At 46.0% G+C, this 24,766-nt stretch overlaps 1 protein-coding gene across 1 annotated transcript in view; it reads left to right on the top strand.

The window, feature by feature from the left end:
• The window catches only part of LOC121167840 (adenylate cyclase type 9-like), a 130,055-nt gene that overhangs the window by 85,807 nt on the left and 19,482 nt on the right, over positions 1-24,766 (top strand). The window contains exon 3 of the mRNA XM_040997511.1: positions 15,984-16,174. Within this exon, the coding sequence (XP_040853445.1) occupies positions 15,984-16,174 (191 nt within the window). The remainder of the gene's footprint in view (positions 1-15,983; positions 16,175-24,766) is intronic.

Raw genomic sequence — 24,766 nt, 5'->3', positions numbered from 1 at the left:
GATTTATGATCAGTGCATGCTTAGATTTGTTGGTAATTAAAGATTTTCCCACAATATTGTCGCAATGTTTTTTGTTGCAACCAGCACTGGATGACAAGTGTTCCGGCTACTCCTCATCTTTATCAGTCTCTCATGTCATATTTTTCATTTCTTTTACATATACTCATGAGGCATAGTGTTATCTCATTGTGACTTTAATTTGCATTTCCTAAATGCTGTCTATGTGGAACATTTTTTGTAGTGGACATTTATCAGCTCAGGACCTTGGAGGCAGCAGCAAAAGGAACAGCTGGAATCCACCCTGAGCTGAACTCTATTTAAAAAGGCTACCTCTTACCCAGGTTCTGTAGTGCTTTTCTCCTAAGGTAGGCATCCGAACACGCAAGAGTCAATTTTGAGCTCTTCTCCATTCATCTGATATCTGTGTGTGGGGATTCCACTGTCTTATCCAAGACAGCTTTGTTAGAGGTGCTGGAAACCTGTAAAACAAACCTTCCTGCTGTCTTTCTTGAGGACACTTAGAAATGGAATCACAGGCTCATGATCTGCAGGTTGGCCCATGTCAGAGTGCATGGCAGGGCCTCATTACCCTTTCTGGTTGTATAATGTCCAATGCGATGAGCAGACCACAAGTGATAGACATCTGAGCTTGTCCCTCCTTACTGGCTGTTGTTAATGATGCTGCCTTGAATGAGTTTACAGGGTTTGTGTAGATGGAGGTTTTCATTTCTCTTGGGCATATTCCCAAGAAATGGGGGGGCTAGCATATAGGGTAATGCTGCTTAGCATTTTGGCAACTGCCTGATTGTTTTCCCAGTGGTTGTACTGCTTTATATCCCCACCAGCAGTGTGTGAAGCCTTCAGTCTCTCATTCTCTCCAACACTTGTTATCATTTGTCTTTTTAGTGCAGTGGTGTGAGTGCTATATCGCTGTGGTTCTTGAGCATCTTCTGTGCTGAATGGCCGTTTGTGTCTCCTCTTTGGAGCAGTGTCTAAACAGGCCGTGCTGAATGCTTTTACCACTGCACCCTAAGAAGTCCTTACGTCTGCAGCACCCTATTACTCCACTCCAATCTTCTGTCTGCCTTACCTTCATAATGGACTTTAATTTATGAATTGACTTATTGGTACATAACTGGTCCACTCATTTATTCACGCCTATATTTACTCCAACTGATGTATTTATCTGGCCGATATTTAACTCACCGTTTGTTGTTTCTCAGCAAAGAGCTTTCCTTTGCTGTTATTTGTCCAGTGATGTTAGAATTCTCTGGGAGAGTCTAGATGCTTTCTCTGGAGTGTTTCTACCAGTCTGAACTTTGTCTCCTGGTGCAACCTTCTCAGCCATAGTCAGCCTTCATGGGGCTGCTCTCCTGTCCCCATCTCATCAAACCAAATGCCAGACACCACCCACTGCAACCACTGCTGCCGAAGTCTGCTCATGGGTGTGATATCTACTTTTTCTTCCTTTTTGCTTTACAAAGGCAGAATTTTGCCTGCTGCTGGGAGTGTCCATTGCCTTTGCTTTGCTCTGTCCTCACTGCTGTACATCCCACCTTATGCCACGCACTCTAGTGCCTCATTCTGCACAGAGCTACACCTATTCCTCTGGCATACTTCATGGCCCTGTTGCTGAAGAAGTGACCACAGGTGGTTTCTCTATTTCTCTCTGCTTACACCTACACATTAGCTCACCAGTAGGTGATGGCCCAAAGCTGTGGGATTCTGCATCCCTGTGGGAGACTCGGAAGAAGCTCCTGGCTCCTGGCTTTGGATTGGCTCGGCTTAGGTCATTGTGGCTATGAGGGGAGTGAACCCACAGACAGAAGATCTTTGTCTTTCTATATATATATCTGCCTTTCCAATAAAAAAATATTTTAAAAAAATTAAAAATCAAAAGGAGAATTGCTCTCTACTTAAAATCCTGCAAAGGACTGCCACAGGCCTGGTTATTTCAGACCCCTTAGCGGCTCCCAGCCCCCTGCCCACCTCGACCAGTCTCTTTTTGATACCTCCTCACTCCTCCCCACTGTCTGCGACAGTGACATTTTAGCAGGCAAATATGCAACAGGCCTTCCACCTCCACTCCTCTGTTCAGAGTGTCTTCCCCAGACCTTGCTCCTCAGGGCCGCTTGCCAGGAGTTGCCACCTTATAGTGCTACTTCTAGGAGTCTGCCCTGACCCCTGTTCACCTGTCGAGACATCCCCTGCTCAGCTCTGGCTTTAATGCTGAAACTTCGTTTCCCCTATGGCTCCTCAAATGAGCTCATTGTTGCTGGACTTTTTTTTTTTTTAAAGATTTATTTTATTTTACTTTGTTGGAAAGTCAGACCCATAGAGAGAAGGAACCACAGAAAGCTCTTCTGTCTGCTAGCACACTCCCAAAGTTGCCTCAGCAGCTGGAGCTGAGACAATCCAAAGCCAGGAGCCAGGATCTTTTTCTGGGGTCTCCCATACGGGTGCAGGGTCCCATGGGTTTGTTTGGTCCATCCTGTATTACTCTCCCAGGCCACAAGCAGGGAGCTGGATGGAAAGTTGAGCAGCCAGGGCACAAACTGGTGAATGCAAGGTGAAGATGTAGCCACTAGCCCATTGTGCTGGGCCCTGGACTTGTTTTTTTGATTCTACTACCGGTCTACAGAGTCAAGGACCATGTCTGTTGGGTTCACAGCTTTTATTATTTATGTCCATCCTGACACATACAAGGAATCCAAACCAAGAAAGAAGTAAGTTTTTACTATGGGAGAGGAAATAAGTCTGTATAATTCAGCCTCCAGAGAAACAAGTACTTCCAGTGCTGTGTGCTGCCCTGGCTTGGTTTGCTTGCTCTTCACCAGTGAACTGCTGCCGTAGAAATGTGAGTCTGCATGTCCATGCGCATGACCTTAAGCTAGGTGCTAAGATTAGCAAGACCTAGTCAATGGAAGGTATTATTAGGATTTATAATAGGCCTAACCCCATTCTTGACACATTCCAGGATCATGTTATTTGTTGAAAGAATAAATAAGAAAAAAGTTATTAAGAAATTTTCTCTTTTTAAAATTGCTGCTATATATGTATACACATATGGACCCCCTTGTATATTCATATATGTGTGTATATGTATATATATATACATATATGTATATATATATATCCATTTGTATAATAGATTTATAATTTGTATAATAGATTTATTGCACAGAGAAAATTGTGGGATATTTAATCTCTGTCCTCAGGCTGGTCCCTGTTGACAGGCAGAAGTATGGAGACGGACAGATATGGCCTGTGTCCTCTTTAACCACATTGTATCCCATTATCTTATATGAGTATTATGTGTCAGGTTAAAAATGCAAATTAATTCTTAAGAAGAAAACACCTAGTACCAGCCTGCCTGTTCTGCATGCCAGCTACTATATCTCGGGCAGCTGACAAAAGGCTTTTTCAGCTGGGCATTTGGAAAATTCATTGAAAGTGTTTTTTATGGTCTCAGGGACCAAGGGTTATGGTGTCTGTGACTTTAATTTTATTTCAGGACACAAAAGAGGACATTACAGACAGAGTGTACAAGGTGTAGTAATTGTAATACCATGGAGTCATTGAATCTAGTGTGGTTGGGAAGGAGAATCTTGCTCTCTGGTCTCCAGAGGCATTATTATGGGTCCTTGAGGAAATCTACAGGATTCTGGAGAACTCACAGGAGTGTCACGATGAACCCCAGATGAGCCAGGGCTGCACACTGGGACCTGCTACTTTGGCAGGGAGGCGTTCCCATGCACTGCCTTGTGGAAATGCTGTCTACAGTAAAGAAATTTCTGGTTTATGACTGAGGGACCAGGTGCCACCACCCATGTTCATGTCAGAAGGCACGACAAGCACAACAGTGAGCTGCAGGGGAGAGCACGAGAGAGAAGGAGTCTGGTCTTTGGGGTTTCCAGTGGTTCTCATAATCCAGTCTTAAGGGTGCCATGTGGGACTGCCATGTGGGACAGACTCCCACAGTCTGGCAGGCTGTGGCTGCAAGTTCGGACAAGAGGTTGGGGCAGCCAGAAGCACCAGCGGGGTCCTGGCACGGGCAGGTGGAAAGTAGAGGTTGGCCGAGGTGACCTGAGTTAAATTTCACCTGGTTCATGAATGTGCCTGGGGCACAGGCCTCAGCGCAGGGGGCAGCAGAGAAGTGACTTTCTTGAATCACCTGCACCCAGCATGTTTCAGGCAGTTTTTGTCAAATCCTATTAGCGTTGTGACTGTGTGCCAGGTTGAACCTTCAAGCCCTGAGGGTCATAACTCCACAACACGGCTGTTTGTTTGCTGATGTGTTTTAATACATGTGTTGCTTTTAATTGATGTAAAAGATCAGAAAGTTTAGGTGTTTGTTTTACAAACTGTTTAGGAGCCAGTAAAATTTAAACCATATTAGTGGGAAACATGACATTCAGTCATCAATATTCACATAAAACATTTTTATGAATAATACATGTCAAATAAGTTTGAGCTATAGACTTTTAAGTTCTAAATTGTGTTTTTGCTCAATAATTTTTCATTCCATTTTAAGATTTTTGAAAAAATCTTCAAAAATCTTCAAAAATCTCTTATTTCTATATACTTAGAAATTATCTGTCATTCTGTTTGATAGAATGCCTATTTTTATTCTGTTTTCAAATAATCTTTCCCTATTATTGGTACACAGGGGTGAATTGTCTTCTGGCATTTGCCATTGAGTGCCATCTATAATAAGTAAAAGTTAATCCTTTGTCATTTTACCTTTAGTTTTTAGATGCCACCTATTCTTCCTTTAATGGTGTTCTGCATATCATCTCTATTCTATAAAGTTAAAAGGAGTTCTCTGTTCCCAGTTCATTCCTTTGGCCATAAAGGAAAGGTGCCGATATTCAGCAAGGTAGTTGCCAGCCACAATGCATCTACTTAAAATCTGAATTAAAACTTGAAAGTGTGATTGACTTGGTTCCTCATTTGTGCCAGCCACCTTATGAGTGCTCAACAGCTGCACGTGGCTGGAGGCTCCCGAGCTGGACAGCTCTAAGACATTTCCGTCATCCGAAGATGCTAATGAAGAGCACACCAGAGAGTACTCATCCAGGCTATGAGAGTACTCATCCAGGCTAGGCTCCTCATCCAGGCCATTGTCCCGCTGCCTCCATGTCACTTCATCACTTCAGTCGCTTCCAAACACTTGAGTAAAAGTTGCCTCTGCTTCCTGAATCCCTCTGGAAGTTCTTCCTCTGGTTGCGCTTGTCATTTCTATATGGCTGATACCTGGGGCTCTTTATCAGCCATATGCTGGACTCCTCATCCGACTGGGCAGACCTCCACTCCTAGCCGATAGCCACAGGCCAGGCTGGTCCTGGTTTATTGCCTGGGACATCCCTCTCCATTTCTTAATTGCTGTGAGTGTCAGGTATGTAAGCCTGAATTGAGGGCCCAGGGGGATCTGTAATGGTCATAGTGGGGTTGGCACCTCTTAGCCCGGCTCACCTACTCTCTGAGAAGCTCTGTATTTTTTTTATTTCTGTACTCTTTTTTTTTTTTTTTTTTTTTGCCTTTATGATTTTCTGGGACTTTGTTTGGATTTTCTGCCTTCTCCAAGTTTGATGTAACTTTTCCCCAATAACTTTTGTTTAATCTGTGCTTATTTCCTGCTTTTTTTTAAAAAAAAAAAACATATTCCGGGCCCTGCACAATAGTTTAATGGCTAAGTCCTCACCCTGCATGCATTGGGATCCCAGATGGACACTGGTTCGTGTCCAGCTGCTCTACTTCCCATTCAGCTCCCTGCTTATACCTCGGGAAAGCAGTAGAGGATGGTCCAAAGCCTCAAGACCCTGCACCCGCATTGAGAGACCCAGAGGCTCCTGACTCCTGGCTTCAAATCAGTTCAGCTCTGACCATTGCAACCACTTAGGGAGTGAACCAATGGATGGAAGATCTTTCTCTCTGTAAAATCTGCCTTTTCAATAAAAATAAAATAGATCTTTAAAAAAGTAATTGATCTTCCTATGTTGCATTTCTTAAATGTGTATTCATGATTTATTCTTTGATACTGTGGTATTTTTGTGCTAAGTGTGCCTTTGCCCTATTTACTTATTCCACTGCTTATCCTTAACAAAGCACAATTTATAGTTAAGGTTAATGTAATATCTTTAGCTTTTGTTTTAAAAATTTTGATGCATTTATTTAGTGTTAAACTTTTTAATGTTAAGATCTAATGATTTTTTAAAAAAACATTTTACCATATTTATTTGATAGGTATATATTATGTGCATATGCCTATAGGTATTTTTCTTGAAAACACAGATATTAAATATCACAAAATGTGGGACTAATGACAATGATCATAAAGTCGGGAGAGAAGGATATGTTGTCATATGCCTGGCATAATTCAATAAAGCAATATTTATAGCTACATACCAAATAATCTGACATCCACACCATTTTCCCCCACCTCCCACACCATTTTTAAACTGTATATATAGCTTCCACAAATAAGAAAAAGTGTGATATTTACCGTTCTGGGTCTGGCTTATTCATTTAGCGTAGAGAAACTTCTTAATATTGATGACTGAAGAAGATGAATCACACCGGCCAGTGTGTGTAAATACCAAGTATAATGCTAAACCAAAAAAAGCAAGTTTGAGAAGAGTATTTGTACAATGGTGTTGTTTGTATTAATGGCTGCACGCATTTGTAGGGGCGGTCTGCAAGGGGAGCTCGCCACGGTGAGGCCTTCTCTTCCTCACTTTAGTGGGGCTTTAAGTGTTTGGAAAAACCTGACTTGTTCTGTGTCTAACATATTTTGTAATAGATCCAAAACTGTGCTCATTTTAAACATAATGCAAGTGAGAAAACTTATCTAATCATACATACAGTGTTTTCTATAATCTTATTATCCCATCATATGTCGATGCATTTTCATGTTCTTTTCAACATAGCTGGTGTTGCTCAGAATATGACCCTCTGTTTCTTTCCCAGGACATTTGTCACCTGTCTTGTCAGGGGCAGTACCTCTTCTGGTCTGGGGCCTTCCATCCTGGCCCTTCTTCTCACTTCCATGTCTTCTCTGGCGGCAGCAGTTCTTTCAGGGCCTGTAGCATCTGAAGACACCTGCAGTGTTCTCTGTGGGTGCAGCTGCTGCCGGCTGACTTGCTAGGACCCGCATACGGTGCTGTCCCCTCGCGCCCGAATGCTCACCGTGCACCTCCACCTCCTTGCGTTCACTTTCAGCTTTGATTCTGTATCTGTGGCACAGTTGTGATTTTCCAGAATTGAAGAGCCCAGGTCCATGCCACCCCACGGTAGGAAAGCACAATGACCCTGCTCTCAGCAACAATCTGGAAGTTATTAAAACTTACACACGCATACACACGCAGCTTCAATTCCTCTGCGAAAGATTGGAAAAGATGTCGTTGCTAGTGCTGAAGTAAAACTTGAGACAGAGAGATATGTAAGAAGAAAATAGAAGTTTAGGGATTCCCAGTAGATGGCCTGAGCAAGCCTGCCACATTCTCCCAAACCACTGCAACCTGGGTATCTGTCTTTGTCTTTGCTTAAGCCAGGATACAAAAACACTCATCCAAAGGGAGTGCAAGTTTAAAACTGTGAGATCTGAAAAGTGGGAAATCTCAGTAGGCTGTGCCTCTGTGGATCGTTAAGAAACCCAATAGCCTGGGTGGACGTTTCTATGAAGTAACTAACAGGTAGGGAGGAACCAGTGTGGTAACACTCAGGAAAAGTAAGTCCAGCATTCAGAATCCTGTCTCTTTCTCTGTATAGCATGAAGTATGTGGGAGAGGTGATGCTGTGGTCTGGGCAGCCTTTCCCTTCCCCAGAAGGAAGAAGCCCACGGTGAGTAGGGGTAGGTGCTCCCTTTGTTGACATACTCCAGGATGAGATGGGGCTGTCAGTGCTGAGGCAGTAAGCACAGGATGCCCCGCTGCCCCCCTGCCCCGCTGCCCCCCTGCCCCCCTGCCCCGCTGCCCCCCTGCCCCCCTGCCCCTGCTGCCCCTGCTGCCCCTCCTGCCCCTGCTGCCCCTCCTGCCCCCCTGCCCCTCCTGCCCCTGCTGCCCCTGCTGCCCCTGCTGCCCCTCCTGCCCCTCCTGCCCCCCTGCCCCTGCTGCCCCTGCTGCCCCTGCTGCCCCTGCTGCCCCTGCTGCCCCTGCTGCCCCTGCTGCCCCTGCTGCCCCTCCTGCCCCTGCTGCCCCTGCTGCCCCTCCTGCCCCTGCTGCCCCTCCTGCCCCTGCTGCCCCTGCTGCCCCTCCTGCCCCCCCTGCCCCTGCTGCCCCTCCTGCCCCTCCTGCCCCTGCTGCCCCTGCTGCCCCTCCTGCCCCTGCTGCCCCCGCTGCCCCTGCTGCCCCTGCTGCCCCTCCTGCCCCCCCTGCCCCTGCTGCCCCTGCTGCCCCTCCTGCCCCTCCTGCCCCTGCTGCCCCTGCTGCCCCTCCTGCCCCTGCTGCCCCTCCTGCCCCTGCTGCCCCTCCTGCCCCTGCTGCCCCTGCTGCCCCTCCTGCCCCCCCTGCCCCTGCTGCCCCTGCTGCCCCTCCTGCCCCTCCTGCCCCTCCTGCCCCTCCTGCCCCTCCTGCCCCTCCTGCCCCTGCTGCCCCTCCTGCCCCCCTGCCCCTCCTGCCCCTGCTGCCCCTCCTGCCCCTGCTGCCCCTGCTGCCCCTGCTGCCCCTCCTGCCCCTACTGCCTCCCTGTAGGCCGGGGCTGCAAGCTGCACCGTGCACACGGCCACAGAGGAGTTGTGCTGAGGCCGCTTGGGTGTCAGCCCAGCTTTGGGCCTGACTGCAGTAGTGAGAGCTGCAAATTCAATGGTTCTTGGAGTTATCTCATGAAGGTCAAATGTTGTCATGGTTTGTTTTGCTTAATCTCTCCCAGACTTCTGAATTCTTGCCATGGTAGTTTTGGTTCTTCAAGGTTATGTAGCCTTACTTCTTATTTATGTTTTTCCTTCCTAGTTCTACTATATTCTCTGTTTTGAAATCTTTATTTTTAATATTTTGCTTTATCCTGCCTCTGCCTACTGCTTTAGTTTGATTTCTAAGGGAGAACTTGTTTCTTCCTGGCTTTATTATCATGTTAAAATCTCAGAATGGCTGCATTTTGCTAAAGTTCTTGTGGCTCTACTGAGGAATAATTCACATACTGTGCAGTTCACCCCTCTCTCCACCACCACTGAAGTGTAAAATTCAGTGATTCTTAGTGTATTTGTAGTCTATGCAAACATCATCCCTAAGTTGGTGACATGAGGTAACTGCATCACAGTTGTTCCACATCCCTCGCTCAGCCCTCCGTGGCTCAGCCCTCCGTGGCTCAGCCCTCCGTGGCTCGCACTGCACTTTCATGTCTCCTGTTGTGAATGGGTCCTAGCATGGGGCCTTTGTGACCAACTTCTTTCACTGGGGCATCATAACAGCACATTTTCAATGTATTCCTTCTTTTCCTACCATTTAGTCACCATGTATTCTCAGATCTTAAATCTAGTGTTTCATTTATCTGCTTTCCAGCACTTATTTCCAATTGTCTGTGTTCTTTATTGAAGTCCACACCTCTTAAAACCCTCTGGATTGGCTGTTCCTCCTCAGTTCCCCGGGCATGCCTCCTACAGCTGGTGGCACCCAGAGTTATCGTCTAGTGAAGAACAACAATTAGCTGGAGACTGTCTCAGGGCCCAGCTATGTCCTTCACAGCCTCTTTAGATCCCTTCAACTCTGATATCTTCTGGCGTTTCAGAATACTTATCATGGCCTTCATTTCCCTCTTGTCGCCTACAAGTCCTTGTAAAAAATACTAGCAGTCACTTCTGCACTTCCTGTCAGCACGTGAACTTGAACTCAAAGAATTCTCTCTTTGGGTTGTGTCATCACTGCCTTGGTGTCCTCACTCCACTTCCGACCTCACACTTGCCTGTTTACTTCTTTTGTTGTTATTAGCCTTGTCTCATTCTCTTGCTCAGCTCTCTGTCCTGAAGACCTTTTTAGAAAAAGTGCTGTCTTTCCCTTTTGCTTACATGTACTAGCTCACTTAATCCTCCCAGCAACCCTGAGAACTGATATTTTTACTGTCCTATTCCGTTTCCATTTGATAGAAAATTAAGAGTGAACATTGGGAAGTTTTTACCGGTTCCCAGTTTCTGTAACAAGAGCACTCCCTCCTCCACCACCCATGTCTTTCAATCCCTGCTCCAGCTCCTAACCCTCCATCAATGCTTGATAAATACTTACCTTGTTAGGTAAGTAAGTGTATGAAGAGCAAATGAATGAATGGGGTAATTCCTGGCAGGCTGCTTCTGGGTCTGTCATACATTATCTGTCAGAGAACTCATTTCTGTGGCTTCTGTGAGGTGTTTTGGTACAAAACCATAATTGACGAGTGTTTTAGTGGTAGAAGGTGTAGGTCTCTGAAGTTCATTACCACTGGAATCTTGGGATTAGCTTTCAGCAGTAGAGTGATCCTCTGTGCAGCATTAATTAGTGCCATGCATAGAGGCTACAAAAAAGATAGCAGAGGGGGACATGGGAGCAGAGGATACCTGGGCACTGGCATGTGGCCATGGTGATAAGGTGGATACTTGCATATCCTTCTAAACATTTATTTTGTTAGTTCAAGTTATGTAGGCATGTTGTATATCCTTTATTTTTCTTCTACCTGCTTGGATAAATCTGTCTTATAGTTTAGCATTTGAAAGTATACTTTTTTTTTTGTAAGATTTATTTAATTTACTTGAAAAAACTAGAGCTAGAGCTAGAGAGAGAGAATGAGAATCTTCCATCTTCAATTTGACCCAAATGGCCAAATGATCAGAGCTGAGCTGGTCCAAAGCTGGGAGCCATGGTTTCTTTTGGGTCTTCCATGTAGGTGCAGAGGATGAAGTACTTGGGGCATCCTCTGCTGCCTTCCCAAGCCATTAGCAGGGAGCTGGATCAGAAATGGAGCAGCCAGGACATAAAGCGACACCCGTAGGAGATGATGACATTGCACACACAAGCCCCAGGACTTCACTTTTCAAAAAGTTTCACCAACAACCATTTGCTATAGGAACTTATCACCAGATACTGGAACAACCAGAACAAATCAAGTCTCATGATTATTATTATTTTTTTTTGTAGGAATGAGAAGGACTTGTATTCATCTAGAGTATTTTGATGTTAGTAGATGAAAATTATTTTTTTTCCACTAAACTTTTCCCCTTTTCGTGCAGAAGCAGCAGATAATTGTGATATGTCATATTCATATCTTTCTGTGTCTCTGGTTATATGGTAGGTTAACAATGCTTGCAATTTTTATTTTCCTCATTGACTGTTTTTTCCTGAATTTAAATAATTCTCCAAACTTTTTATTTATTTGAAAAAGCTTTGTTGCAGAGATTGAGAGAGACAAGCTAGAAGAGGTATCTTTCAGCTGTTGGCTCACTCCACTAATAGCTGCCTTGGCCAGGCAGAAGCCAAGAGCTGGAAACTCATCCATGACTCTCTTGTATTGTCCAGGTGCATTAACAGGCAGCTGGATTCGAATAGAATAGCTGGGAGTCAGCACATTGCATGTATGAAGTGCTGGTGTCACCGGCAATGGTTTAACCTATACCATGCTGCCAATGCCAATTTGGCCCTTTCAGACCTAGCTATAAGGAAAACCAAAGTGCATACCAAAAGGATATTTTTAGAATGTTTATGAATCAGTGCAAGCTGATTACCCTTCATATGTTCGCTGTGAGGGTAGATCAGGAATTTTTTTTTCTTTTTAAGATTTATTTCTTTTATTAGAAAGGCAAATATATAGAGAGGAGGAGAGACAGAGAGATCTTCCATCCACTGACTCACTCCCCAAGCACCTGCAACAGCTGGAGTTGAGCTGATCCAAAGCCAGGAGTCAGGAGCTTCTTCCAGGTCTCCTGCGCAGATGCAGTGTTCCAAGGCTTTGGGCCAGTGCCTGTTGCTTTCCCAGGCCACAAGCAGGGAGCTGGATGGGAAGCAGGGCCACTGGGACATGAACCAGCGTCCATATGGGATCCTGGTGCATAAAAGGCAAGGACCTTAGCCACTAAGCTGCTGTGCCGGGTCCAAATTAGGCATTTTGTAAACTCTAAAAGTCATCTCTTACAACAGTCATTCGCTTTGTGTTACTCTTTTTCTGTTGAAATGAGACATGAGTCCTTGATTCTTGATGTTTGAAGATCTCTCACTCCAAACCAAGAACCGTGCCCCCCCCAAAAAAATACCCCAACAGAAGAGGTCAGAATTGTCTCCCCAAAACAGACTGTCATTCAGATTATACTCTGTTCATCAAAATTGGCCATAGTGTGTATAAGACAGTTTTGTCTTCAAAGAATTGTTAATATGCTTAAGAATACTTACAAAGTGTTAGCCACATTAATCTTCTTAACACACCACTGTAGACAGAGAGAGACAACTTAGGAAACGCCTCCCCGTTCTGCAGTCTTTACAAAATTAAATTATAGGGCTGTGTGTGGTGGCCTAGCGGCTAAAGTCCTTGCCTTGAACGTGCCGGGATCCCATATGGTTGCTAGTTCTGATCCCGGTGGCCTCACTTCCCGTCTGGCTCTCTGCTTGTGGCCTGGGAGAACAGTTGAGAATGGCCCAGGGCCTTGGAACCCTGTACCCGTGTGGGAGACCCGGAGGAGCTCCTGGCTCCTGGATTCAGATTGGTGCAGCACCAGCCATTGCAGTCGCTTGGGGGGTGAATCATCGAGTGGAATTTCTTTCTCTCTGTCTCTCCTCCTCTCTGTATGTCTGACTTTGTAATAAAAATAAATAAATACTAAAAAGATTAAATTATAAAAGGCATCATTGTTCATGAGGTTTAAAATCAGTTGCCAGGAAAGAATATGAGAAATCTTATTATTTTCCTGTTTCACTGTACTTAATAAAATAAATCATTTAGCCACCTTATTTTGACCTTCTGCTCCAACAGAACCATTCTAATGAACTTGGACCCTAGGGTCCATGTGTGTGGTTATTCATTAAATCCTTATCTGCTATTAACTCTCTTGACTCAAGGCTTTTACTAGGCTTGAACTCAGTAACCCAGTCCAGCTTCACCTCTTAGCTTATTTCCAATTGGGCGGCTTAAGCTCTGCCTTAACTTTATAATGCTGATTGATCATGCTGCTAGCCCTCCACTTAGGGCATCGGGCTTCACAATAGCTTCAGCTTTTCATGTTGAAGCATAAATAAAATGATATTTAATTTGTTAACTGATTTTGCCCTCTAGGAACACCTAGGTATGTTTGACCTGATGGGTTACTACTGTCTGACAGTCCTTCATAGCTGTCTAAAAAACTCAAGTTAGAGACCAATTGGGAGCAATTAATGATTTAACAGTTGTGCAAATGCTTCTGTGCATTAGCAGGAGCATGAAAAATGTTCCTGGTGAGAAGCCGGTCAGATCCCCAGACGAGGAGGGTGCTCTGGCCCAGCAGCTGAGATGTTGCTTGGGACTCCTGTTTTGAGTTGCCTGGGAAACCCCATTTTTTATCCCAGCTTCTTGCTAATGCTCAGCAGGCAGTAGGTGTAGTTGAGACCTAGATTGAGTTCCCAGCATCCAGCTTTAGCCTGACTTGACCCTGGCTGTTTACACACATCTGGGAACTGAACCAGCAGATGAGTGCTTTCTCTGCCTCTTAAGTGGTTAACGTAAGTGTTAAAGCTTTTGAAAACTCTTGCTGGTGATAACAGCTAATGCTGCTGTGTGCTGTGTGCCAGGCGCCCTTGGAAAGGCTTCGTGTGTGTTCGTCCCATGAGTCACATCAGCCCTGCTCTCACCCTCACCTGATAGAAGAGGATATGGGGAGAGAGATGAAATCATTCATCAAGGTCACAGAGTCAGGAGAAAGATGTGGAGCCCAAGCCCAACTCCAAAGCCAGAAACCCAACCAACACACTCAGCTGCTGTCGTCAGATTCATGGCTGGGGGGGCACACAATTCCCTCATGCCACCTGCTGAGGCTGGCATGCCCCCCCCTACTCTCTGGTTGGCCTCAGCCGGGACCCGCTCCCTGCTCCTTTTGCCCCTGTCCCCAGCTCAGAATGAAGTCTGGCAGTGACTCACAGCGCTGCACGGGCAGGACTGCAGTTCACTTCGGGCTGTCTCCTCAAACAGCCTGTCACAGCCTGTTGCAGCCATGCTAAGCTCGGCAACAACCTTCAGCTGTGCCTTTAAAAAAAATAAAAATGTATTTATTTTTATTGGAAAGTCAGATGCACAGAGAAGAGGGAAGAGAGAAGAAGATCTTCTGTTCACTGATTCACTTCCCAAGTGGCTGCAATGGTCAGATCTGAGCTGATTGGAAGCCAGGAGCCAAGAGCCTCCTCTGGGTCTCCCACATGATTGCAGAGTCCCAAGGCCCTGGGCTGTTCTCTACTGCTTTCCCAGGCCACAAACAGGGAGCTGGATGGGAAACGGGGCAATTGAAATTAGACCAGCATCCATATGAGATCCCAGCACATGCAAGGCGAGTACTTTAGCCACTAGGCTATTGTGCTAGGCTCCCCCCGTTTTAAAAATACATTTATTTTGATTGGAAAGGCAGATCAAATTTATGAAGAAAAGGAGAGATAAAGAGAAAGATCTTTCATCCACTGATTTACTCCCCAATCAACTGCAACAGCTGGAGCTGAGCCTCTCCCAAGCCAGGAGCCAGGAGCTTCTTCCAGGTCTTCCACGCTGGTGTAGGCTCCCAAGGCTTTGGGTTGTCCTTGACTGCTTTCCCAGACCACAAGTAGGGAGCTGGATGGGAAGCAGAGCAGCTGGGACTGGGATCCTGGTGCTTGCAAGGTGAGGATTTAGCCATTGAGCCATTGTGCCCCGTAGCTCTCGACTGTGCCTTTTTGCAGGGCCTTACATGGGCTCCCCTAGGCAGTGCCACCTCAGCGTTTGGATCTGTTTGCTGTCCAGCCTGACTTGGAGGGCACTTCATTCAGTTCCTTCTGTGTTGCCACGCCAGAATTCACAGACTGCCTGATTGTAACACAGACATTATTTTCTCACTGATCTGGAGGCTGTGCAGTTCAAACTAAGGGTGCCGGACATGCTCGGTTGTCTACTGAGGGCCGCCTCAGCCAAAGGAGAGGAACACTGTGTCCTCCCGTGGTGCAGAGGTAGTCCAGAGGAGTGGGTCTCTTCATCAAGCCCGCAAGGGCGCTGAATCTCCAGAGAGGCCCTCATGGCCTCACCCCCTCAGAGGCCCCACTCTGAGCACTGCCACATTAGCCACGCCTGCCTAGGGCTTTGTGGGGTAGCCATCTCCTGTGGTTTCTGGGGCACACCTGCTGGCTGTCAGGACTCCTCCTCCTTCAGGTGGTGGATGCAGCTGGGAACCACGGAGACTGTGTTCACACTAGTCTTCCCATCACAGTCTGTGGAAACAGGAAGCATTTAATAAAGGAAGAATGAATGGAGATCTGCTCTCCCCAATACCAGGGCCAGCGTGCGTTGGCTGCAGAGGAGCTGCAGAGGTGGCCACTGCAGTCCTGCTGAGGGCACCCAGCACTCAGCGTCAGCTGCACGCCTCATGCTCTGGGCTCGCCTGGCTCAGGTCTTCACACTGGGCTGTGCCTGCATTGGTTGTTGTCTTGGGGGAAAGGCCATCTTCACCCTTTCTCTTGCGGTTCTGGAGCCACCCCGAGGACAGGCCCTCACACCCGGACTGACTGCTTTCAGGGTCAGGGGTGGATGTTTATGGATGGTGGTAAGCACAGTGTTGAGGGCCAACCTTCCCAGGAGGTCATGGGGCCCTTTCACACTGGCCCTCAGAACTGTAATGTAAGTACCCGGTGCGACTTGCAGGCAAACGGGCTCCCTGAGGCCACCTGTCTCAGGGGATCCTGGAAGCTGGTCCTAAGCTGTGGCATACTCATGTTCTCACTTACTCTCCATTTTTTCAGGCACGCGTCCTCCATAGAGAACAGGCTGGAGCTGTGTTGCGAGCAGTGGTGGTTTCGATCTGTGCTGATTGTAATTTTTATCCATCGTAGGTTTGAAGACATACCTGATATCGGGTCAGAGAGCCAAGGAGCCCCAGTGCAGCTGCGCAGAGCCCTTGCTTTCTGGCTTTGAGGCCCTTGACGACTCACAGGTGTCCTCAGGCCCTAGGGGGCAGGGAGCAGCATCGGCAGGGAGTGCCAGTGACTTGGCGCAGACTGTCAAAACCTTTGATAACCTTAAGGTTAGTTTTTTTTTTTTCTACTTCTCAAACTTGATTAATTCTGCAGTAGAACATGTACAATAATAACCTTCAAGTCTCTAGCAAACCACTTAAATGTCCTTCAGTTTGCTTTTTGCAGTTTTTAAATTTAGTGTAAAGTTAGCAGTTTGTATTGTAATAACCTTGCTTTTTCACATACTAATGTCTCCATTCCTGTCTTCATTGTCACCAGAGTTACTAGTTTTGTCCTTTTCTGTATTTTGGGGTTTCTAAAAGCTAGACAACAGTGAAGAGGATTCTCCGTGAACCTTATTTAAGAGATGGTTTATATTTTATTTCAGAAACTACATGTTTTTGAATACTTAATCCTGTGCTTAAAATCTGTATCATATGATAATTCAAAATTTTGTCGGTGTGGATGAATTTTGCAATGTAACTCACTGAACCATTACAGGTTGCTGGGAACATGCTGGCTTTTCATTATGGGTGCTGGGATCTCTGGTTTTGAGCTATAAGTGCCCATTTCTGTACTGTTTCTTTCTCAAAACACAAACTACCAAGGAATTAATATGCTTGGCTCTGGGCATAAGAATTCATCCTAGTTTATAAGTTATTCCTTGGTTTTCATATTTGATTTACCCCCAACCCACTGAAGGGACCCTGTGCTTATTTTACAGTTTGCTGTTTCTTTATTATTATTATTATTAAGATTAAAAACAAAATTTATTGGAAAGGCAGATTTACAAAGAAGTAGAGACAGAGAGGAAGATCTTCTGACTGCAGATCCACTCCCCAAGTGGCCACAATGGCCACAGCTGAGCCAATCTGAAGCCAGGAGCCAGGAGCTTCCTCTGGGTCTCCCATGTGAGTGCAGGGTCCCAAGGCATTGGGCCGTCCTCCACTGCTCTCCCAAGCCACAAGCAGGGAGCTGGATGGGAAATGGAGCAGCTGGGACCCAAGAGGATGCCTATATTGGATCCCAGCAGATGCAAAGCAGGGATTTAGCCATTAGGCTGTTGTGCAGGGCCCACTCTTGCCATTTTTAAAGAGAGACTGGCAGTTACAACAATAACTTGCTTGTTCTGCGTTCTCAGACAGTGCTCGCTTCAGCAGCACATATACTGTGTTCTCAGATAAACAAATGATACATTAGGGGCTGAAACCCGTTTTTGTGGCTTCTATTCAGTATGTTCACCTATCCACACTCATTAACCTTTTGGAAAGCTGGCTGTTGGTGTTTAAGCTCCATTGTCTTTGATGTGGCAGTCCATCAGGATTCAACTTCTCTGAGCGTGTTGAAGAGCAGGGTTCCTATCATCCAGTTCCTCCTGGTGTGTGCTCAGGCTCACTGGCAGCACTCAGGCATCTTCATGGTGTGCTTGGCTGCTCTAACACAGGGTTTCTCAGAGTTGGCTCTGCTGATATTTTGGTCCAGATAGCCTGGGCTATGGGTGGCATTGCCTGAGACCCTCTCTTTCCAGCACATGCATCCTGGTCACTGTATCTGAGCTCTCTCCAGTGCCTGCAAACTACAGAGGTGGCCTCCTCACTGGGCTGTTGGTCTGCAACAATCATAAAGAGGAGCTCACAGCTCACAGGCTGTTACTGAGCATGGGCAGGAAGAAATTGGCGTGGGTGAGGAATAAAAACATGACTTTCCAAATATGGTTCATTTCTTGGGGAGAAATTGTTTCCTCCAGGCTTCTGATGGAGCTGCACTTAAGAAATGGAGCTCAGAGCCCCAAATATGTGGTTTGTTGTACATATTGTGCATCCCTGCATTCCCAGTCATTATGGAATACATTTGTTAGGTTTGCCCTGTCACATAACCATACTGCCAGCGACAGCAGTTCTGTGCCAAGTTGTCTGAAAGATAAGGTTTTCTCTTGGGCCTGGCGCAGTAGCCTGTTGGCTAAAGTCCTTACTTTACACCCACCAGGACTGCATATGGGTCCCGGTTTTTGTCCTAGCAGCCCCTCTTCCCTTCCAGCTCTCTGCTTGTGGCCTGGGAAAGCATTAGAGGACGGCCCAAAACCTTGGGACCCTGCATCTGCTTGGAATACCCGGAAGAGGCACCTTGCTCCTGTTTTTGGATCAGCTCAGCTCTGGCCATTGCAGCCACTTGGGAAGTGAATCAGTGGATGGAAAATCATCTTCTCTGTCTCTCCTCCTCTCTGTATATCTGACTTTCCACTAAAAATAAAAACATCTTTAAAAAAATAAGGTTTTCTCTCACTCTGAAAGAACATTCCTTGTTCCAATCACATGTGTTTGTTTTGATCTGGATGGACAAAAGCTACCATGTGTCTTTAAAAAGTTCATGGAAATGGGTATTATGAAAAAAGTACTCAAAGATTTCAGACATTTTTTCATCAAAATAACATTACCTTTTAATTTCATTTTATGATCTTTTTGAAGAGTCCTTCACATTTACTGTATTCTGTTGCTGTGCATATAGATTTTCTAAATAATCATTGAATATTTTCAGAAAATCTAATAATGACAATGGACTATGTTTACCAAAAGGACTTTAAGTTAAAAAAAAATCCCAACCCATACAGACCCTTCTCCTCCCCCTCTCCCTCCCCCTCAAAAAAGACCACAATTTTGTGTTCCCTCCAGGAGAAAAAGATGAGTTGGATCACAAAGTATAGCTTCTGGTATATTTTCATGGCTCGGGCAGAATAATAGAATATCTGAGATAAAGGCGGTCTTTGAACATTAGAATGATTTGGATTCCACAAATGGGCAGAAAGAACATCAAGATGAAAGACATGGTTCCCCCTGCAGGCATTGTACCTTGGGGGTGCCCTTCTCATTATCCTGCCTTCTCTGGGATCAGAGTCTGAAATACAAGTACTGGGTGATCGGAAGAGACTCGTAGGAACCCTGATGTTAGATTTTCATAGGAGAAAACTGAGTTCTGCTTTAAAAATTGAATAGTTTATCATCTGACCCATGAGGCCTTCTCCCAAGTCAGAGTTTTCAAACAGTGAATGTTTGTTCTGCCAGTCACTTGCTTACTCCTTGTTCGGCTGGTTTATTCTGCAGTTGTCAGTGCCTGGTGTGTATGTTGTTGCTCAGTGGTATTTTCTGCCCTAGGCCAGCTTTTCCTGTTTCTGATATTCTAACTGGTCCCCATTAAACCCTCACCAGGGCTTGTTGGCTCTTTTTGCCAACGGGCTCCTTTCCCTTGTCACTGCTGCCACCTTGTTGGGTAGAGGTGACTGGTTTCTGTCATTCCCACCTCCCATGCCTTGCCAAGTCCTTGAATCTGGCAGTATACCCTGGAGTACATTTCCCTGAGGCAAAGTTTTTCAGGGTAGAAATGGTTGTCAAGTGCAGAGAGTCCTCTGTAGTCAAGTGGATGGAACATTCTGGATTAGACATTCTGGGACCCATCAATACCTGGAGTATCCAGGTAGACATTGCAAGGCCTCTGTGGGGTGCTGGGTGTGAGCCTGGCCAGGCCTCCTTGAGCGCAGATTCTCGCTTCCAAGGTATACCTGGGAGGGCAAGGGCTGCGGTAACACCTTCCGGGGCAGTCCTCGGATAATGAAAAGACTTGTGCTAAGGAAGAGCAAAGTTGTTAAATGAAGACATTTCCTGTCCTGTTGGTGTTGATTCTTTTGTCTGTGCTGCTCGTGCTTCCATTTCTCCCTCAATCCCTCTCTGCATTATGCTCTTCAGCTTCCCTGCCGATCTCCATTCCTGCTCTAACTACAGGCACTGTCTTCCCATCTTCTGAAGTCTGTGCTCCTGGCCTGTCACCTACACAGCATGAGGCCTCAGTTCCCAGGTGCCTTCCTGTGAGTTCTTTGAATGCAGAGGCTGTGTATTAAATAACACCTATTTCCCAAGTGTCCAGTACCATACCTAGAACGTGGGAGATCATTAGAACTTTGTTTTGGCTTCAGTGTTTAATCCTTTGATTACATACAGGCAGGTGCCACTCTCCAGAAGCACACAAGGAGGAATGGAACTCAGAAGCCTGGGCAAGGACTCTTAAGAACCAAGACAGTGTCCAAGAAGGCCTGACTATCTGCCCCAACCATGTGTTCTCTATGGCTTTAAGTTACCACCCAGTTCAGAGCCAGGAAATCCCCATGTAATCCAGCACAGCCTAGTTGGGGAACTGTAGCAGCCTCCCAGGAAGTAACAGTGCTGTCAACGACCCTGCGTTTCAACCTGAAGTCCTCAGTCAAAGTGAATCTGCCCGCACTTTAGTCTTGTTTCCAAAGACCAACAGTGAGTGTTTGTGGTCAGCAGGCCCTTGTATTGGTTTGGGGATTGGGGATGGGCAAGGAGGGATCTAGAAGGGAACCTGGCACAGGCAGTTAAGGACAAGGGTGCCCCATGTCAACATCAAGGGAGGCAGTATGAATGGAAAAACTGCATGTTAATATTGAAACTCCTGACAGACATTTAGCACAGCATGTTGAGCGGCCACTAGAGATACTTGCATCCCATATCAGATTGTTGGTTCAAGTTCTGGCTTCTCTGTGGTCCCAGTGCAGCTTCCGCTAATGTGCCTGTGAGTACCTGGGTTCCTGCCCATCCGCATGGAGTTCAGGCCCTCGCGTTGCATTAGCCTGTCCTTGGCTATTGTGGGCATTTGGGGAATGAACCAATGAATGCAAGATCTCTCTCTCTCTCTCTCTCTCTCTCTCTCACTCTCTCTCACTCTCTCTCACTCTCTTTTCTTTCTCTCCCTGTCCTTCTCTGTCTTTTCCTCTCACCATCCAGGGCAGGAGTGGGGAGGGCAGGATACAGCTGTCATCTTGTTTTGCTGGCAAGAAGTAATGGACTGTCTTGGAAAGTTCTCACCCTTCATTGGGATTAGAGGAGATTCTTACAATTATTGCAGTTGGATGCTGTCTGCTATAGCCACATCACAAATATGGCGCAGGCAAGTAGGCTTCTTGGCCTGGTTAATGGGATGTCCAAAGCTCTACAGTAGGCTGTCTGCTTCCCATTTTGTTTTTCTTTGTTTTAAAGATTGATTTATTTTCATTGGAAAGTCAGATTTGCAGAGAGAAAGATCTTCCGTCTGCTGGTTCCTAAGGCTTTGGGCCATCTTCAGCTGCTTTCCCAGGCCACAAGCAGGGAACTGGAAGGGAAGTGAAGCAACCGGGATACAAAAATCGACATCTGTATGGGATCCCAGTGCATGCAAGGCAAGGATTTTAGCCGCTAAGTTACCACACCAGGTCCCTGCTTCCCATTTTGTTACAAGAACTTGTGATGGATAAATGGATACTGCATATGCCAATAAAAATAACTTTTCAACATATTCATGGAGAATGAAGTAAATAAGAACCAGGGAGTGAATGGCCTTTAATCCCGATAGTTCTCACTGCTGGACCGTCAAAGCTGTGAAAGTATCTTAGTTGTCTCTGAAGAACTTCATGGCCAGTACACCTGTTGGCTAGTCTTTGTGAGATCTCTTTAATCTGTTACTGAGAACCTTGGAGCTGCATGTGTGCTGTTTTTACACTTTTACAGTCAGTAATTAAGCTAACAATGTGCATTTACCCATCTGGGGACAATTCCGGACTAAGCTGTCCTTTTTTCACAGGTTTTTATCTCCCCTGTGAGGCCACTACCCCAGGACCATTCTTTTGTGACAGTCATCATGACTTATTTTAATGACAGAAAATAAATTATCGCTCCTTTTACCTCCTTGTTATCCGTATGTAAAATCATTGTGAGTAGGCCAGCCAGCCAAGTTCAAGGGAGTAGATGGTCTTATAGTTCATTGTGGAAACTGGAAAGAAAATAAGTTCACATAAACATTTGTGCATATGCATTCACATATAGTGTATGCATTTTGGAAACTGTAATAATTTATTGTAGAGGATTATCTTAAGTAATAGCTGTGGTAGCTGCAGGACCCTGTGAATATACGAAAACTACTAGGTTTTTTATGTTAGTGAATGGTGTGGTTTGAAAAGTGTATCTTGAGAAAGCTGTTGGAAAAATGAGTAGTATAGGTCCTGGCAGAGTAGCCTAATGGCTAAAACCCTCACCTTGTGTGCATTGAGATCCTATATGGGCACGCATTCATGTCCAGCTGCTCTACTTCCCATCCAGCTCCCTGCTTGTGGTCTGAGAAAGCAGGCAAGGACGGCCCAAAGCCTTGGGACCCTGCACCCACGTGGGAGACCTGGGAAAAGATCCTGGCTCCTGGCTTCATATTGGCTCAGTTCTGGCCATTGTGGTCATTTGGGGGGTGAACTAGTGAACAGAAGATGTATCTCTGTCTCTCCTTCTCTCTGTGAATCTGCCTTTCCAATAAAAATAAGTAAATAGTGTGACGGTCAACCCTGCAACATAAATGTAGAGTGGCTTTTTTAGAATTATTTGTTTGTTTGAAATTCATATTTACAGAGAGAGAGAGGAAAAGATGGAGAGAGAGGGAGCTATTGCATCCTCTGTTCACTCCCCAAGTAGCTACAGTGACGAGCTGGGCCCGTCCAAAGCCAGGAGCCAGAGCGTTCTCCACATCCCCCACATGGGTGCAGAGGCCCAAGGATGTGGGCCATCCTTTGCTGCTTTCCTAGGCATATTAGCAGGGAGCTCAATTTGAAATGGAGCAGCTGGGACTCTGTGGGTGCCAACATCACGGGCAGCAGCAGCAGCCTTACCTGGTATGCCACACTACCGGCCCCAAAGTAAGTTTTTTAAAAAATAGAACTTTTTTGGAGTCTTTCTTATGATGTTATTGTGTTTGTGGTCCTGTCAGTGAGATAGATATAGATTGACAGATCATCCCTTTGGAACGAGCCAAGGTAGGAGACACAAGAGGAGTGAGGACCCCACAATATCATCGCTGCAGCATGAGGCACCTGGGAATTCTAAAATCAGTGGGTGGAAATCTGAAGAGAGGCAGGACGCTTGTGTATCCATGGAGCATCTCCCTCCTAAGAGTGCATTAGTCGTTAACGAAAGAATGGTGAATATATAATGGACTGGCCCAGCAGGGCACCTTCTCGTGGTCCAGATAAGCATCACCATTTATAAGGTGTGTGGAGACCACATACCCCTGATGCAGTGTGGCAAGGGGACAAGGACATTGTAGAAATAGCTCAGAAGCGTGAGGATTGTGAAAGAGGAGACTGAGGAATGGCCCCAGGCCAGAGGAAACCAAGCAGGCATGGAAGCCAAGTGCACTGTGGGTTCCTGGATGGGAATTGGAAGCAGAGGAGGGTCGTCAAATGGAAGCTTGAGGCATCTGCATGTTCTCTGCTGTTTGCTTAATAGTGCTGTGCCAGTGTTCATGGCTTAGTGTGGATAACCGAGCTGCAGCTATGTATGGTGAAGGTATGCAAAGACAAACTGTCTTTCCCGAAGTGTAAAATGTCTGTCTGTTCACATCTATGCATGAGTTGAATGAGAAGCTATACCCAGCCTCATTTAGCTGGTGTCATCAGGTAAATGAAGTGTTCACATGGACAAACCTTCCACACTACGGAAAACTAAGTTTTTCCTAATTTTAGTTTTCGGATGGAATGTTTCCACAACATAGCAAGAGTCTCGTTATTATGCAGTCTGCTGAACAGCGCAGTCTCATCTGCTCTGACTGCTGATCGTGACCAGCCTCAGTGACTAAGCCCGGCAAGCACTGAGGGCTAGGGGGCTGAATGAGAGGTTCAGGGTCCTTTGGCTTTGAGATCTGGTGTCTGAGTTTTGCAGGGTTTTATTTGTATGTTGTTGTGCCTCTGGTATTTGCAGCCTGTGGTTTCCTGTCCTCACAGCTTCTGGGATGCCTTTCTATGGAAATTACTGCTTCTCTTTTCCTCTAAGACCATATTAGCAAAAACTGTCTTTTTAAAGTCCTTGTGTCTGTGCCTCATCCGTGTGCTCAAGCAGCAGGGCCCTGTTACCACAGCACAACGTTAGTCCACTCAGCAAGCATGGAGATGCCATGAGTGTGTTCCTCTCTGCCGAGTTACATCCGCGTAACTCTGCCTCAGTTTCCACATATGTAAAAGGAGCTTCCTGCTTCAAGGGTGCATATGAGGACTGAATAAATGGATACACACGAAGAGCTTGCAGTGATATTATGTAACCAAGTCATGATCATGTCTGTCAGCCATGGTTGATGCAACTCTGAGTTTGGGAACAAAGGATAGTTCTCCCAGTAACGAAGTGTCCTGCTCACCAGTTATGTGCAGCTGAGCTGACCATAACTGGTCAACTCCTCCAAGGTTATTACCTTCTTGTTCCTGGGGAAAGAGGCCTCCCTGCTCTCCCTTTTCACAGCCCTGAAAAGGAACAGCTGTTGGCTTAGAGTTGATTTATCTTGGGTTGAGAAACATCCCTGAAGAGAGTGTTGGATAGCTGTGTATCATGAACATAGGGTGCCTGTACTGAAATGTACTACAAACAAATGCAAATATGCCCAGTGTGTTAGAGACCTGTTAGAACTGTGACCTGTAGAGGAGGCAGATGAGGTGGGAAAAGACAGAGTGCATTCTCCGAGGAATCGGGTTACCCAAGCAACAGCCAACACCCTCCAGAGCCGTGGAGTATTTCTTTCAGGGGGGCCCTTGGCAACTTCCTGTGGTGCCGGAGGTGCCACTTAAAAGAACCAAGTGAACAGCTAGTTGG

The sequence above is a fragment of the Ochotona curzoniae genome, unplaced genomic scaffold (assembly GCF_017591425.1).
Source record: "Ochotona curzoniae isolate NIBS_2020 unplaced genomic scaffold, NIBS_Ocur_1.0 patch433, whole genome shotgun sequence".
NCBI lineage: Eukaryota > Metazoa > Chordata > Mammalia > Lagomorpha > Ochotonidae > Ochotona > Ochotona curzoniae.
The sequence above is the reverse complement of the archived record's forward strand: the minus strand, read 5'-3'. Positions and strand labels throughout refer to the sequence as shown.